The sequence below is a fragment of the Lampetra fluviatilis genome, chromosome 75 (genome assembly GCF_964198595.1).
Source record: "Lampetra fluviatilis chromosome 75, kcLamFluv1.1, whole genome shotgun sequence".
NCBI lineage: Eukaryota > Metazoa > Chordata > Hyperoartia > Petromyzontiformes > Petromyzontidae > Lampetra > Lampetra fluviatilis.
In genome coordinates this window covers 1,144,409-1,162,100 of record NC_136349.1, presented here as the reverse complement: position 1 = coordinate 1,162,100, position 17,692 = coordinate 1,144,409, and the positions used below count along the sequence as shown (strand labels likewise).

At 50.5% G+C, this 17,692-nt stretch overlaps 1 protein-coding gene across 1 annotated transcript; it reads right to left on the bottom strand.

Moving 5' to 3' along the window:
* Positions 1 to 11,228: 11,228 nt before the first annotated feature.
* Positions 11,229 to 15,941, bottom strand: MKI67 (marker of proliferation Ki-67). The gene is made up of 4 exons (XM_078883936.1): positions 15,799 to 15,941; positions 14,869 to 14,950; positions 13,913 to 14,031; positions 11,229 to 11,355 (listed from the first exon to the last, which is right to left on the bottom strand). The coding sequence occupies exons 1-4, from the start codon at positions 15,888 to 15,890 to the stop codon at positions 11,229 to 11,231; spliced, it is 420 nt and encodes a 139-aa protein (XP_078740062.1). The 5' UTR covers positions 15,891 to 15,941.
* Positions 15,942 to 17,692: the final 1,751 nt, after the last annotated feature.

The window sequence follows — 17,692 nt, the reverse complement described above, 5'->3', positions numbered from 1 at the left end:
TGGTTGAGTCTCGAGGAGAAACCATCTTGGGCGAGGCTCCAGGAGAAGCCATCTTGGGTGAGGCTCGAGGAGAAGCCATCTTGGGTGAGGCTCTAGGAGAAGCCATCTTGGGCGAGGCTCTAGGAGAAGCGATCTTGGGTGAGGCTCCAGGAGAAGCCATCTTGGGTGAGGCTCCAGGAGAAGCGCTCTTGGGTGAGGCTTTAAAAGCCATCTTGGACGAGGCTCTAGGAGAAGCCATCTTGGGCGAGGCTCTCGGAGAAGCCATCTTGGGCGAGGCTCCAGGAGAAACCATCTTGGGCGAGGCTCCAGAAGCCATCTTGGGCGAGGCTCTAGGAGAAACCATCTTGGGTGAGGCTCCAGGGGAAACCATCTTGGGTGAGGATCCAGGAGAAGCCATCTTGGGCGAGGCTCTCAGAGAAGCGATCTTGGGCGAGGCTATAGAAGCCATCTTTGGCGAGGTTCTAGGGGAAGACATCTTGGGGGATGCTCTAGCAGAAGCCATCTGGGGCGAGGTCCTAGAAGCCATCTGGGGCGAGGTCCTAGAAGCCATCTTGGGCGAGGCTCTAGGAGAAGCCATCTTGGGGGAGGCTCTAGGAGAAGCCATCTTGGGGGAGGCTCTAGAAGCCATCTTGGGTGAGGCTCTCGGAGAAGATATCTTGCGCGAGGTCACTTTGAAAGGGAACAGCTTTTTGGAGGTGGACACAGACCTCTTGTGTGAACAGAACTCATCATCCCCCTCCTCCTGTAGTCGCAGCACAAAAGGGAGAGAAGAATGAATCAGGTTAGTGAATTCATCGGTAGAATGAGGCTACCGAAGTGCGAACGTAGCAGAGAAAGTTCATATAGCAGGAAAAAAGTTTATCGCAGCCACCACCTCTACCGCCTCCACTACAGAGGTCGCAATCGGGTACCCGATACCCGTACCCTACCCGATACCCGGCCGGGTACGGGTAGGCAGTGAGTCACTGGTGAGTCACTGTTTGTCACTCATTTCCCAACGTCTTGTCTCTTCTCACAATTCAAGATCCTAGAATCAACCCACCTGCGCCTGCAACATGGCTTCATCCCAGAGGTCGCAATCGGGTACCCGATACCCGTACCCTACCCGATACCCGGCCGGGTAGGCAGCGAGTCACTTGTGAGTCACCGTTTGTCACTCATTTCCCAACGTCTTGTCTCTTCTCACTATTCAAGATGCTAGAATCAACCCACCCGCGCCTGCAACATGGCTTCATCCCAGAGGTCGCAATTGGGTACCCGTACCCTACCCGATACCCGGCCGGGTATGGGTAGCCGGGTATCGGGTAGGGTACGGGTACCCGTTTGCGACCCTGGTGCGGCCGGGTACGGGTAAGGAATCAAAACCCGTTTGCGACCTCTGCTCCACCATCAACACCATCACCACCACCACCACAACTCATCGTCGCCACCACCTCCGTCACCACCACCACCACCACACACCCCCCGGAGCTCACTTGGATGACACCGCAGGCCAGCGTGGACACCCGGGCCCTGGGGGTTCTGGCGGGCGACGCTCCCCTTCTGAGCGGCGTGGAGGGTGGCAGTGTCTTGTCAAAGAGCTCGGGGCTCAGCTGGATACCAAACGACACCACCCTGCCCTTCCTGCCCTTCCTGCCCTTCTTGAGCTTGCGGGGGGGCAGAAGGAATGACAAGGGAGAGGCACCAGCAGAAGAAGGGGCGACAGCCCCCTTCTTGCCCTCTTCCTCCTCCTCCACATCATCATCATCCTCCTTCCAGTCCTCCTCCTCCACCACCACCTCCTCCTTCTCCAAAGACTTTCGCTTCCGGATGGAAACTGCGGAGAAAAGGTGGGGGGGGGGGTCGAGGTGTCAGGTGGTAAATCTCAAAGACAGCGCTGAATCTCAAAGGACTCTCTTTCACCCAGTTAAATAAAGGCCGTCAGTCGGACACGCACACAAGACACGGACAACATTCTCCCCCCCCCACCCATACCTCTCCGTGTCCCCGCGTCTCTTCCCACCCCTTCCATCTGCTGCTGCTCCTCTGCCTCCTTCGTCACCACCTCCTCCTCCTTCTCTACCACCTCCACCTCCTCCTTCTCCACATCATCATCCTCCACCTCCTCCTCCAACACCTCCACCACCTCCTCCTCCTCCTCCACCACCACCACCTCCTCCAATGACTTTCGCTTCCGGATGGAGACTGCGGAGAAAAGGTGGTGGGAAGGGGGGTGGTCGAGGTGGCGGGGAGCGGGGCGTGGTGAAGTGGACGGAGAGCGTTGGTCGGAAGAGGCGAGAGAGAGCGGGCAGAAGATTCCACTGTGGCGTGGCAGGGTGACGGTACAGATTCGCAACCATGATGACGGACGTCAGACGGACACAACGCCACGTCGCAACAGAAGACACGAACATTCCCACCCCCCATCCATACCTCTCCGTGTCCCCGCGTCTCTTCCCACCCCTTCCTTCTGCTGCTGCTCCTCCTCCTCCTTCGTCACCACCTCCTCCTCCACCACCACCTCCTTCTCCACCTCCTCTTCCACATCATCAACCTCCTCCTCCTCCACCACCACCTCCTTCTCCAAAGACTTTCGCTTCCGGATGGAGACTGCGGAGAAAAGGTGGAGGGGGGGTCGAGGTGTCAGGTGGTAAATCTCAAAGACAGCGCTGAATCTCAAAGGACTCTCTTTCACCCGGTTAAATAAAGGCCGTCAGTCGGACACGCACACAAGACACGGACAACATTCCCCCCCCACCCACCCATACCTCTCCGTGTCCCCGCGTCTCTTCCCACCCCTTCCTTCTGCTGCTCCTCCTTCGTCACCACCTCGTCCTCCTTCTCTACCACCTCCACCACCACCACCACCTCCTCCTCCGCATCATCATCCTCCACCTTCTCCTCCACCACCTCCTCCTCCTCCTCCTTCTCCACCACCTCCTCCTCCAGCACCACCACCTCCAACGATTTTCGCTTCCGGATGGAGACTGCAGAGAAAAGGTGGGGGGGGGGGTCGAGATGTCAGGTCATGGGCGTGGTGGACAAGTGGATGGAGAGCGTTGGTCGGAAGAGGCGAGAGAGAACGGGCAGAAGATTCCACTGTGACGTGGCAAGGTGACGGTACAGATTCACAACCATGATGACGGACGTCAGACGGACACAACGCCACGTCGCAACAGAAGACACCCCCAACCCCCACCCATACCTCTCCGTGCCCCCGCGTCTCTTCCCATCTCTTCCTTCTGCTGCTGCTCCTCTGCCTCCTCCTCCTTCGTCACCACCTCGTCCTCCTCCTCCACCACCTCCGACTTCCGCTTCCGGATGGAGACTGCGGAGAAAAGGTGGTGGGGGGGGGTCGAGGTGTCAGGTGGTGGGCGTGGTGGACAAGTGGACGGAGAGCGTTGGTCCGGGGAGGCGAGAGCAGAGGTCGCAAACGGGTTTTGATTCAATACCCGTACCCGGCCGCACCCGTACCCTACCCGTACCCGACTGGGTACGGGTAGGATATCGGGTACCCGATTACGACCTCTGGGATGAAGCCTTGTTGCAGGCGCGGGTGGGTTGATTCTAGGAACTTGAATTGTGAGAAGAGACAAGACGTTGGGAAATGAGTGACAAACGGTGACTCACCAGTGACTCACGGTCTACCCGTACCCGGATCCGGCCGCACCAGGGTCGCAAACCGGTACCCGTACCCGGCCGGGTACAGGTAGCCGGGTATCGGGTAGGGTACGGGGGTATCGGGTACCCGGTTGCGACCTCTGGGCGAGAGAGAGCGGGCAGGAATTATCACGGTGGCGTGACAGGGTGACGGTACAGGTTGGGAATCCCGATGACGGACGTCAGACGGACACAACGCCACGTCGCAACAAAAGACACGAACAAAATTCCCCCCCACCCCCTCCATCCATACCTCTCCGTGTCCCCGCGTCTCTTCCCACCCCTTCCTTCTGCTGCTGCTCCTCTGCCTCCTTCGTCACCACCTCGTCCTCGTCCACCTCTACCACCTCCACCTCCGACGTCCGCTTCTGAGTGGAGACTGCGCAGAAAAGGGGAGTGTGGGTCAGGTCGAGGTGTCGGGGGTCGGGTGGTGAATCTCAAAGGACTCTCTTTCACCCGGTTAAATAAAGGCCGTCAGGCGTTCACGCACACAAGACACGGACAACATTCCATACCTCTCCGTGCCCCCGCGTCTCTTCCCGCCCCTTCCTTCTGCTGCTGCTCCTCTGCCTCCTTCGCAACCACCTCCTCAGTCACCACTTCCACCTCCTCCTCCGTCAACTCGGCCATGCGGCCCCCCCCAAGCTGCTCCGACCTCCTCATGAGGATGGAGGGCCTGAGGGAGGGGCGGCGGCCGCGGGGACGAGGCACGAGTGGGCTACTCTGGCGGTAGCGGCCTCGCGAGAACGCCGGAGCCTGCCCAAAAGGAGGGGGGGGGGGCGGCAACGCATCGTTCGTGTCAAATAGGGTAGTCGTCTATTTTGTTTACGTTACGTACAGCTGCAGAGACGACAACTACTTCCAAATTCATTTCGATTTAAAGCTTTCGTGACTGCAGGGATTCATCTTCTTGGTTCTTTCGGTAAAGTCATCACGTAGAAGGGAAGTAATAAAATAATTAAAAAAAAACATAATAAAATAATAATTCTCACGACGTTTCGGCCACAACGCAAGCAGCCGTCCTCAGGTGAAGAATGACATTCATTCTTCACCTGAGGACGGCTGCTTGAATGTGGAAGTATCTTCTTGGTTCTTTCGGTAAAGTCACGTAGAAGGGAAGTAATAAAATAATAAAAATAAAACATAATAAAATAATAATTTTCACGACGTTTCGGCCACATAGCCAACGCACCTGAGGACTGCTGCTTGCGTTGTGGCCGAAACGTCGTGAGAATTATTTTATTATGTTTGATTTTTATTATTTTATTACTTCCCTTCTACGTGACTTTACCGAAAGAACCAAGAAGATACTTCCAAATTCATGTTCGGGCGGTCAAGCCAAGCCGGCAGACGACCACGTCAAGAGCAGTAGCCGAGTAGTGTATTGCCACGGTGATGTATGTAAGTATGTTGAACTTCTTTCGCACTGTACATAGCCAACCGTACTAATCGGAGGTGCAGTATTGCGTTTATGCCCAGTGTTGAGTCTATGGGAAGTGTTAGTCTATGGGCAGTAAATATGCAATTTGAATTTCTTTCACACTGTACATAGCCGACGCACTAAGCGTGTAGTATGTGTAGTGTATCGTAGTGTATACTGCAGTGTGTATGTTGAACTTCTTTCGCACCGTACGTAGTGTAGTACGTGCAGTGTATAGTGCAGTATGTATGTATAACTTCTTTCGCACCGTACGTAGCCAACCCTGCTAAGCGGAGGTGCAGGGAGAAGTGGAACAAACTCAACACAAAAAGTAGTTCTGAAGCTCTCGATTTCAGAGTGCATAGCCACAGTGGCTTCCTAATATCTGAAGAGCGGTCCAAATGGCCGCAGAAGTGCATCGGAACGCGCACAATGCAGTGACCGTCTTTGTACTATGGTTAGCCACCAAAGTGTAGTATATAGGTAGATGTTAACTACCTCGCCTAGTATACAGGCGGAAGTGGGTTCGATCCCACCCCTGACGCCTTGCTGTATATGTGGAGTCTGCGTCTCTCTCTCTCCCTCCGTGGTGAGATGTTATCTCCCTCGCCTGCTATGGAGGCCGTTGTGGGTTCGATCCCAACGTTGATGCTGAAATGGCAAAGGCTTCATCACCTATTCCAATTTTTGTTCTTGGGATAGTTAAAAGGCTTAGATGGATGTCCTAGTTTCTTGGATTTGATAACGGGGTGAATGAATTAGCTAAGTATCGCACAGATTAGCCAATAATCATTATTATGGGTGCACAGGGCCCCAATGTAGATTTCTTGTCTTTCTTCAAGTGATGTGAGATTGAATTTTAAGTAGGGGTCGCAATGGTGGGTCACATATCCGCCACCCACCATTCACCCCACCACCCACACCACCACACCACCCACACCACCACACCATCACACTACCCACACCATCACACTACCCACACCACCCACACCATCACACCACCCACCGTGTTGACTAAGCGCGCTGCGTGGCAGATAGCTGCGTTTGTCTCTGGGGTGCCGCGAGCACCCACAGAGGAACGGCGACGCCCCGTAGGAGATGTCCAGGCAGGCCTTGCATCTAAGGTGGGGGGGAGGAGGTATTAGTGGGGGTGTGTATGGGAGACACACGGCAATTGTGAACCCAGAGTGAGATACTCGGACACAAGAAATGAACAGTGAATCCAGCACCTCAGTGCAGAGGTCGCAACCGGGTACCCGATACCCGTACCCTACCCGATAGCCGTACCCGGCTGAGTACGGGTACCCGTTTGCGACCCTGGTGCGGCCGGGTACGGGTAGGCCGTAAGTCACTGGTGAGTCACCGTTTGTCACTCATTTGGGGTAGGGTACGGGTAGGGAACGGGTACCCGTACCCGACCGGGTACGGGTACCCGTTTGCGACCCTGCTGCGGCCGGGTACGGGTAAGGAATCAAAACCGGTTTGCGACCTCTGCCTCAGTGTCTCCGACACGGCCAGCATGAACCCAGAGAGAGAAACACTCAGACCTAAACAAAGAATAGTGAATTCAGCACCTCAGTGTCTCCGACATGGCCAGCATGAACAGTGATTCAGGACCGCAGTGTCTCCGACACACCCATTATGAACCCAGAGTGAATCCAGGACCTGTGTCTGTGACACAGCCATCATGGACCCAGAGAGTGAATCCAGGACCTGTGTCTGTGACACAGCCATCATGAACCCAGAGTGAATCCAGGACCTCAGTGTCTCCAACACACCCATCATGAACCCACTGAGAGACACTCAGACCTAAATAACGAACAGCGAATGCAGGACCCCCGTGTCTCTAACACAGCTATCATGAAACCACACAGAGTGAATCCAGCACCTGTCACAGACACGGCCATCGTGAACCCACAGCAAGTGAACTCACCGCAGTCGGACGTAGCAGGGCCGTCCGTCTCCACCCCCGCCGCGGTCCTCTTCCTGCCGTCCTTGACGAGAGGAAAGGGGGACGACTCCCCCGGGCTCTTGTCCACCGCGTCCCGCGCAAGGGGAACGTTCTCCTTGGAGGCGCGGGCAGGCGAGCTGCTGCTAAGCAGCAGCACGCTCCTCACGGACCCCACCTCTAAGAGGTGGCGGCCGACAAGGGGTGACGACGACGACGAACATAGCAGCAGCGCGGCCTTGGCATCGGCCTTGGCGGTGTCGGAGGAGGGTGACTTAGAGTCCGGGTCGACCTCGGGACGGGGGAGCGGCCGCTGGCCCGAAAGGTCCACCTCGCGGAGGGGCGACTTCGACGCGAGGGTGATGTTCCTGAGGGACGTCTCATCAATGGCCGACTTCTGAAGGTCTGCCTCATCAATGGATGACTTCTGGAGGTCTGCATCTTCAATGGACGACTTCTGCAGATCTGGATCTTCAATGGACTTCTGCAGATCTACCTCATCAATGGACGACTGCTGTAGGTCTACTGCATCTTCAATGGACGACTTCTGCAGATCTGCGTCTTCAATGGACTTCTGCAGATGTACCTCATCAATAGACGACTGCTGTAGGTCTACTGTGTCTTCAATGGATGACTTCTGTAGGTCTACTGTGTCTTCAATGGATGACTTCTGTAGGTCTACTGTGTCTTCAATGGATGACTTCTGTAGGTCAGCCTCATCAATGGACAACTTTTGTAGGTCTGATTCATCTTGAATGGAATTCTGTAGGTCTGCCTCATCAATGGACGACTTCTGTAGGTCGATCTCATCAATGGATGACTTCTGCAGGTCTACTGTGTCTTCAATGGACGACTGCTGTTGGTCTGCCTCATCAATGGACGACTTCTGCAGGTCTGCCTCATAAATGGATGATTTCTGTAGGTTTGAGTCATCTTGAATGGACTTCTGCAGGTCTGCCTCATAAATGGATGATTTCTGTAGGTCAGCCTCATCAATGGACGACTTCTGTAGGTTTGATTCATCTTGAATGGACGTCTGCAGGTCTGTATCATCAATGGATGATTTCTGTAGGTCAGCCTCATCAATGGACGACTTCTGTAGGTTTGATTCATCTCGAATGGACGTCTGCAGGTCTGCCTCATCAATGGATGATTTCTGTAGGTCAGCCTCATCAATGGACGGATTCTGCAGGTCTGAATCTTCAATGAACTTCTGGAAGTCTGCTTCATCAATGGACGACTTCTGCAGGTCTGCCTCATCAATGGACGACTTCTGCAAGTTCGCATCTTCAATGTACGACGTATGTAGGTCTGCCTCATCAATGGACGACCTCTGCAGGTCTGCTGCATCATCAATAGCCGACTTCTGAAGGTCTGCCTCATCAATGGATGAATTCTGTAGGTCTCCATCTTCAATGGACGAATTATGTAAGTCTGCTTCATCAATGGATGACTTCTGCAGGTCTAGGTCTACTGCATCTTCAATGTACGACGTATGTAGGTCTGCCTCATCAATGGACGACCTCTGCAGGTCTGATGCATCTTCAATGGCCGACTTCTGAAGGTCTGCCTCATCAATGGATGAATTCTGTAGGTCTCCATCTTCAATGGACGACTTCTGCAGGTCTGCTACGTCATCAATGGACGACTTCTGCAGGTCTGCCTCATCAATGGATGAATTCTGTAGGTCTCCATCTTCAATGGACGACTTCTGCAGGTCTGCTACGTCATCAATGGACGACTTCTGCAGGTCTGCCTCATCAATGGATGAATTCTGCAGGTCTGCCTCATCAATGGACGACTTCTGCAGGTCTGCTGCGTCATCAATGGACGACTTCTGCAGGTCTGCCTCATCAATGGATGAATTCTGTAGGTCTCCATCTTCAATGGACGACTTCTGCAGGTCTGCTACGTCATCAATGGACGACTTCTGCAGGTCTGCCTCATCAATGGATGAATTCTGCAGGTCTGCCTCATCAATGGACGACTTCTGCAGGTCTGCTGCGTCATCAATGGACGACTTCTGAAGGTCTGCCTCATCAATGGATGAATTCTGTAGGTCTCCATCTTCAATGGACGACTTCTGCAGGTCTGCTGCGTCATCAATGGACGACTTCTCAAGGTCTGCCTCATCAATGGATGACGTCTGCAGGTCTGCATCATCAATGGACGACTTCTGCAGGTCTGCCTCATCAATGGATGGCGTCTGCAGGTCCGTATCGTCAACAGACGAATTCTGCATATCTGTTTCATCCATGGACGGCTTATCAAGGTCAACCTCCTTGGTGGACAATGCCCATTTGGGTGTCCGCAATGGTGTATTGGCTGTTTGTCTACGTGTCTGCACTGGTGTCATCGCTGTCTGTCTGGGTGTCTGCACTGCAGCCTTAGCTGTCTGTTGGGGTGTCTTCAATGGAGTCTTCGCTGTCTGGTCGGCTATCTGGCCGGGCGTCTTGACTGGAGTCTTAGCTGTCTGGTCGGCTGTCTCTCTGGGTGTCTGCACTGGTGTCTTAAGAGTCTGGTCGGCTGTCTGTCCGGGTGTCTTCACTGGAGTCTTAGCTGTCTGTCGGGGCGTCTTGACTGGAGTCTTAGCAGTCTGGTCGGCTGTCTGCACTAGAGTCTTAGCTGTCTGTCCGGGTGTCTTCACTGGTGTATTAGCAGTCTGGTCGGCTGTCTGTCCGGGTGTCTTCACTGAGGTCTTAGCTGTCTGTCGGGGCGTCTTGACTGGAGTCTTAGCAGTCTGGTCGGCTGTCTGCACTGGAGTCTTAGCAGTCTGGTCGGCTGTCTGTCGGGGCGTCTTGACTGGAGTCTTAGCAGTCTGGTCGGCTGTCTGCACTGGTGTCTTAGCAGTCTGGTCGGCTGTCTCTCTGGGTGTCTGTACTGGGGTCTTAGATGTCTGTCTGGGTGTCTGCACTGGAATCATAGCTATCTGGTCGGCTGTCTGCACTAGAGTCTTAGCTGTCTGTCCGGGTGTCTTCACTGGAGTCTTAGCAATCTGGTCGGCTGTCTCTCTGGGTGTCTGCACTGGGGTCTTAGATGTCTGTCTGGCTGTCTGCACTGGAGTCTTAGCAGTCTGGTCGGCTGTCTGTCGGGGCGTCTTGACTGGAGTCTTAGCAGTCTGGTCGGCTGTCTGCACTGGTGTCTTAGCAGTCTGGTCGGCTGTCTCTCTGGGTGTCTGTACTGGGGTCTTAGATGTCTGTCTGGGTGTCTGCACTGGAATCATAGCTATCTGGTCGGCTGTCTGCACTAGAGTCTTAGCTGTCTGTCCGGGTGTCTTCACTGGAGTCTTAGCAATCTGGTCGGCTGTCTCTCTGGGTGTCTGCACTGGGGTCTTAGATGTCTGTCTGGGTGTCTGCACTGGAATCATAGCTATCTGGTCGGCTGTCTGCACTAGAGTCTTAGCTGTCTGTCTGGGTGTCTTCACCGGAGTTTTAGCAGTCTGGTCGGCTGTCTCTCTGGGTGTCTGCACTGGGGTCTTAGATGTCTGTCTGGGTGTCTTCGCTGGTGTCTTGGCTGTCTGGTCGGCTGTCTCTCTGGGTGTCTTTACTGGTGTCTTAGCAGTCTGGTCGGCTGTCTCTCTGGGTGTCTGCACTGGGGTCTTAGATGTCTGTCTGGGTGTCTGCACTGGAATCATAGCTGTCTGGTCGGCTGTCTGTCTGCGTGTGTGCACTGGTGTCTTGGCTGTCTGGTCAGCTGTCTGTCTGGGTGTCTTCGCTGGAGTCTTAGCTGTCTGGTCAGCTGTCTGCACTGCAGTCTTGGCTGTCTGGTCGGCTGTCTCTGCGATTAAAGTATCAGCCTCAACCGTGGAAGTGGTAGAGATGGCGGCAGTCAATGCTGTAACATACACACACACGCGACGGTGTTAGAGTCCAGAAACACTCCCACTCATGCTCGTACAAGCACTCGCGCTCACCGAAACATCACACACAAGCTCACTCTTGTACACAAAGATCCCCTGGATAGCCTCTCAAAAAGACTGTTGGGGCAAGTGCTGTTAGAGCGAGTAGCACCGATGAAGGCCGGCACTGTGGCACACGAGGTGGTGGGTGGCCAACAACACACCCGGCCGCCTTTGTCTCCCCAGTGGCGATGTTTACGACACACCGCACCAACTCTGGTTGTGTCGTAGTAGGAGAAGCCCACTCACCTAAACCACTCTCTCATCACTCGGTCACTCTCTCACTCACCCACCCCAGCCAGCCACACCCATGCATGCTGTCCTTACACCGGGTTCTTACCATCGTCAGGTGGTACGGGCCCAGTAGCAACTGGTGGTGCAGCAGAAGCAGCTGCCGGTGCATCAGAAGCAGCATCTGCAGAAGCAGCGGCATCCGGAGGCAGCTCAAACCTGCAGCAGCAGCAGCAGGGCCGATGAACCACTCCGTAAACCAAAAACACACAAAACTCAACCGTATTCTGGCCGGCACCATTACTCGTTCAGAATGTCGTTTTGATCGCCACGTGGAAAAAATAATATTAAGGACCTGCCGACTTTTTCATATCGGGGGCTTCTCCTACTACGACACATTCGGCCCACTGTCACTGTACACTATATTATACACTACTATACATTGCACTACTATACGCTACACTATTATACACTACACTATACTACTATGCTCCTATACATTACACTATACACTACTAAACACTACACTATACAATCCACTACCACATTACTATACACTACACTGTATACTACTACACTTCTATACACTACACTACAGTAAGGTGTCAGAGTACGCAGGGTTTAGGTTCCGTGTACCCACGCGTAAGTGTGAACTTGCTTAAGTTGGGGTTCGCCGATACGAGTGTAACATATACAATGTATATTACACCATGTACTACTATCTATAAAAGTAAAGACCTTAATCTGTACGTCTGGAAAACCTCTAGGGTATTTCCTGCAGGGTAGAAAGCTGGAATTTGGTACACAAATGGCTTTTAGGACACAAACAACAGAAAACATCTGAAAAACCGAGATTGTTTATTTGAAGGCCCTCAAAGTCTCGATTTTAAGTGCCAATGAACACATTTGTGTGTGCGTGGTGTCATTAAAAAACCATTCTTTGATAGAGCGTTAGACTGTAAATACAATTAAAGCGAGAACCATTGTTCTATATTTCATTGTTTAAGATATTTCGGATTCAAGCAATTTTGAACGACAAAAAACGTATTTTATGATGTTCAAATCTGAATCATTCGAAAACAGTAAAAGATAGGAGAGCTTCCCCTCGAAAATAATTAAGTGAATTCATTTTTGTTCTTTTTAATAAAAAAAGAAGAGAATCTTGAAATTGGGCGGTTTCCGATGGGTACGTCTTTAAATATAAGTTCGATCAAGTCATCAACTATTTTTGTATGGAAAAAATAAGAATAGGTTTTAACCTTTCGGGCAATAAAAGAGGTGTTAAGATATTCTTGGTTTTTACGGTAAAGTCACGTAGAAGGGAAATAATAAAATAATTAAAAATAAAACAACAAAAATTCTCACGACTTTTTTCTAATTTGCTTGCTGTGGATTTCACACCTGATGATGATTGCTTGTGTTGCAGTCGAAACGTTGTGAGAATTTTTATTGTTTTATATAAATATTATTTTATTATTTCCCTTCTACGTGATGACTTTACCGAAAGAACCAACAATATGAATCCCTGCAGTCACGAAAGATTTAAATCAAAATTTCGGTGTTAAGATGTTCAACCACCAAATAGAAACATTTTGCAAGGCATCATGTCTGCATTAACGACACGTACTTGTGGTGGACATGCAAACACAAAAATGCTCTGATAACACTGGTCAACACACTTTTTCTGGCATAAGGTATTCCAACGGTTTTAAGGTAATTTTGGGGTGCTGATTCCAAATCTGGCATCAATTTTTGTCTATCACATCAGGTTTTTGAGATATCAAATATCGCATTTTCAATAAAAACTGCAGAAGAAAAATATTAAATAGATGTGGATATCTACATAAAATTATATTATAAACACACTATCCTAAAAATACAGCACCATATTTTAACACTAAAGCAGTCACTGACTCGCAACAACTTGCAATCATAAGCGACAGAGTTAATTTCGGGTAAAATCAATGAAAATGGGGTATGCCGATAGCATAAAAATGAGATGTGATACAGCAAATCTGAGATCAGATTTGAAATCAGCACCTTTAAATTAGTCTAAAACAGCTGCAAAAGTCCAGGCCAGAAAATTATTTTTTTTGTTGACCAGTGTAATATATGGCAGTCTTTTAAACTGATTACCAGAGACAGCTTTCTTTAGGGCCTAGTCTCCACCAGTGTAAGACCAGAGAATGGCCAAGGGCAAACAGTAATGCAATATAAGGGCATTCATAACTCAGTGTGAGCATCTTGCAAAATTTATATATTTGGTGTTTGAACATCTTGACGTGTTTTATTGCCAGAAAGGGTAAGACCTATAAGCTGTTCTTAATTTTTCATACTTTGATATTGCCAAAAAAGATCCCATGTTGTAGCTACTCACCCCGAGCTATAAATGCCCTGAGAGTGCATTGCCCTTGTGATGTTTCACCTGTTGGCGTTCTCTGATCTGACACTGGGTGAGACTACACACTACACTACTACTATACACTACACTATACACTACACTACAACACACTACACTACTACACTACTACTACACACTATACTACTACACACTACACTACTACTATACACTACACACACTACTATACACTACACTACTATACACTAAACTACTCTACACTACTATATACTACACCACTATACACTTCACGACAATACCCTACTATACATTACTATACACTACACTACTATAAACTACTATACCCTACTATACACTACTATAAACTACTATACCCGACTATACACTTCACTATAAACTACTCTACACGACACTCACCTGAAGGAGCGGTGGTGCACCGTAAAGACATCTCCGTGCGCCAGCGCCACTCCACCGGGCGGCACCGGACTACCGTTCACCAGAGTCCTGCCAGCATCCGACAGGCTGCACAGCACCACCTGGTGGTGGTGCGGACCGACGGACAGACAGACGGACGGAGGGACGGACGGAGGGGTTGGCATTCTGGAATCGTGAAAACCTTAGTTTGGAAATCTGACGATGCAATGACGCTTTTTTTGCCACGTCACAAGCGGATGTCCCACGAGGTAAGAAAAGTTCAACAACAACAATAAATAAACGAAACGCACGATACAACACGAATGAAAACGCTCAACAAGCAGAAAGTACAGCTCAGACTTTGCGGGTTAACCGGGTTAGATCACGTGTAAATGTGGGTGAGTGGATAAATGAGTGGATGAATGAGTGGGTGAGTGAGTGAATGAGTGGATAAGTGAATTTGTGGCTGGGTGAGTGGATGGAAGAATGGGTGGTTAAGTGGGTGAATGAGTAGGTGGGTGGGTGAGTGTTGTCGTCCTGGATCGGTAAAACCTCACCAGAAGGTGGAGGCACAGGTCAAGTGGGTGGGTGAGTGGGTGGGTGAATGTGTGAGTGAATGAGTGTGTGAGTGAATGAGTGTGTGAGTGAGTGGGTGAGTGTGTGAGTGAATGAGTGGGTGAGTGTGTGAGTGAATGAGTGGGTGAGTGTGTGAGTGAATGAGTGGGTGAGTGTGTGAGTGAATGGGTGAGTGTGTGAGTGAATGAGTGTGTGAGTGTGTGAGTGAATGAGTGGGTGAGTGTGTGAGTGAATGAGTGTGTGAGTGTGTGAGTGAATGAGTGGGTGAGTGTGTGAGTGAATGAGTGGGTGAGTGTGTGAGTGAATGAGTGGGTGAGTGGGTGAGTGTGAGTGAATGAGTAGGTAAGTGAGCGGTTAATCGGTCATAGTGGAGAGCCCCTTACCTGCCCGTCATCCTGCACATCAAGGCGACAATGCATCAGCTGGACCTCGTTGAACTGGATGCGGATGTCGCAATCGGGAGACCTGAGAACATGTGCGCAGGGACATGGACGGACACACACACGCGACACGACTCAAGCCTAAAACTGTCGTCACCCCAAAGATTTCCGGCCGTCGTGCTCGCAGCAACAGTGGCGGATTTTGGCTGGCCATCAAAACAAAGAGAGTCACGGGATCGCGCGCGGCGCTTTCAGATGATAAATACGCTATGAACTATGCTACTATACACTGCACGACTACACTACCACCAACTCCCCCCCACTATCACCACCACCTTCCCCCCACTATCACCACCACCCCCCCCACAATCACCACCACCTCCCCCACTATCACCACCACCTCTCCCCACTATCACCACCACCTTCCCAACACTATCACCACCACCTCTCCCCCACCATCACCACCACCTTCCCCCCACTATCACCACCACCTCTCCCCCACTATCACCACAACCTCCCCCCACTATCACCACAACCACCACCACTATCACCTCCCCCCACTATCACCACAACCACCTCCTTCTATCACCACCACTATACACTACCACCACCTCCCCCCACTATCACCACCACCTCCCCCCACTATCACCACCTCCCCTCACTACCACCACCACCACCTCGCCTATCATCACCACCTCCCCCACTATAACCACCATCACCACCTCCCCCCCACTATCACCACCACTATCACCTCCCCCCACTATCACAACCACCTCCCTCTATCACCACCACCCTCCCCACTATCACCACCACCACCACCTCCCCCTAAATATCACCACCACCTGCCACCACTTTCACCACCAGCACCACCACCTCCCCCCACTATCACGACCACCTCCCCCCACTATCACCACCTCCCACCAACCACCTCACCTGCCAATAATGCAGCTGCGTACGCTGAGGGGGAAGCCGATGCCATGGCTGCCGTTTCGCTTGATAACGATGATCTTGCCATGGAGCTCCATGGTTGTTTGGTGGGCCCGGTGTTCACCACCGCACCACCACCGCCGATCTCTAGCCCGCAAACGCACCCAGAGACACCTACAAAAAGGACAACGATCGTCAGCGTAGCATTAACCAGACCATCGGGGCCAATTCTGTCCGTACATTTGTCTCTGCATTCAACTGTCTGTTATCACATTATCACCATGATCACTGCACCCTATTTGCATTCTGTCTCGGTGTCTCTTGTCTGTCTCTCTGTAGACCTGTCTGTATACAGTTCTGTCCATACATGTCTCTGTAGCCAACAATCTGTCATCATCACAACATTATTATCATCACTACCACAGTCTGCCTTCTGTCTGTCTCGGTCTGTCCATCTCTGGCTGTCTCTCCATAGACCTGTCTGTATACAGTTCTGTCTATACATTTGTCTCTGTAGCCAACCATCTGTCATCATCACGACATTATCACCATGCCTTCTATGTCTGGTTGTCTCCACTATAACCATGTCTGTGTACAATTATGTCTAGTTATAGTAGACTATATGTTCATCACAATACCAATTACACTGTTTAATCTAAAAACTTTATAGCGACACAATAACAATGCACCAGTTGAAAGGGTAAAAACCTGTTACTATATTTTGCCACTGGTAAAGGAGGTCTCATAGTGTAAATGCTTACCCCGAGCTCTCAATACTCTGAGAGTGCACTGTTTTTGAGTTGTACGCCTTTTGGCGTCATCTGGTCCAACACCAATGGAGACTAGGCTCTAAGAAAAGCTGTCTCGGATGTGGACCAATCAACTTCAAGGGCAGTGCATATCATTATCATCATCAGAGTTGTTTCTTTTTGTTTGCATTTTGACTGCTTGTGTTGTGGTTATTGCAAACATGATGCCTTGTATAAAGGTGTTAGTTTTTGTACCAGTTGAAAGGGTAAAAACCTGTTACTATATTTTGCCACTGGTAAAGGAGGTCTCATAGTGACACAATAACTGTTAAACACTTATATATATGGCAGAAAAAACCGTACAGAGTAATGTTTTGTTTCTAATGTTAAAGGTAAATATTAGTTTGTGGCTCGATCATACTTCGCCACTCCGTGTCATCGGGTTTAAAGTTTGTAAGTTAATTTAACACGTGGGCTTTCGCGACCAACATTATCCAAAATACAGGGTTTTTTTTCCATCCATATTATCCATAATACATCACGTCTATCCATTAATTTAAGAACAAATCTGTCCGTCGCCTGAAGATGCCCGTTGTTAATTGATGGCTAAAACGTCCTGGTACTGAAGATTGTAAATGTTGTGGATTTGCTCTCCACAACACCGTAACCGGTTAGTGCTGTACCAGTAACGAATTGTCGACGTTCTGTTTACGTGACAACCCTCGATAATTGGCTATGTCGGGTGGTGGCGGGTTTAACGACACATTTAGATTTACGCGATCTAACCAAACAACAAAAACATCCTATATTAGTGATAACAACGATATATTGTGACGTTCATAAAAACAATTGGTATAATGACGACGATGATGTTTAAACAACGGTGATGATGAATATACTAGAAATTATTACGGACATATAGCAGTCTATTTTGAACTAATATTCATACTATATAGTAAATTCACTAAACTTCACAGTACTATATACTATCTTCTTGGTTCTTTCGGTAAAGTCACGTAGAAGGGAAATAATAAAATTAAAACATAATAAAATTATTCTCACGACGTTTCGGCCACAACGCAAGCAGCCGTCCTCAGGTGAAGACCAGGTCCTTTCGGTAAAGACGCTGTCTCCCCGACAGACCTGGTCTT

Coding starts and splice junctions, on each gene's coding strand:
- MKI67 (XM_078883936.1), bottom strand. CDS start 15,890: ATGGAGCTCCATGGCAAGATCATCGTTATCAAGCGAAACGGCAGCCAT. Junction 14,951..15,798: donor CGCAGCTGCATTATTGGCAG/GTGAGGTGGTTG, acceptor ACATGTTCTCAG/GTCTCCCGATTGCGACATCC. Junction 11,356..13,912: donor GTGCACCACCGCTCCTTCAG/GTGAGTGTCGTG, acceptor CTGCTGCTGCAG/GTTTGAGCTGCCTCCGGATG.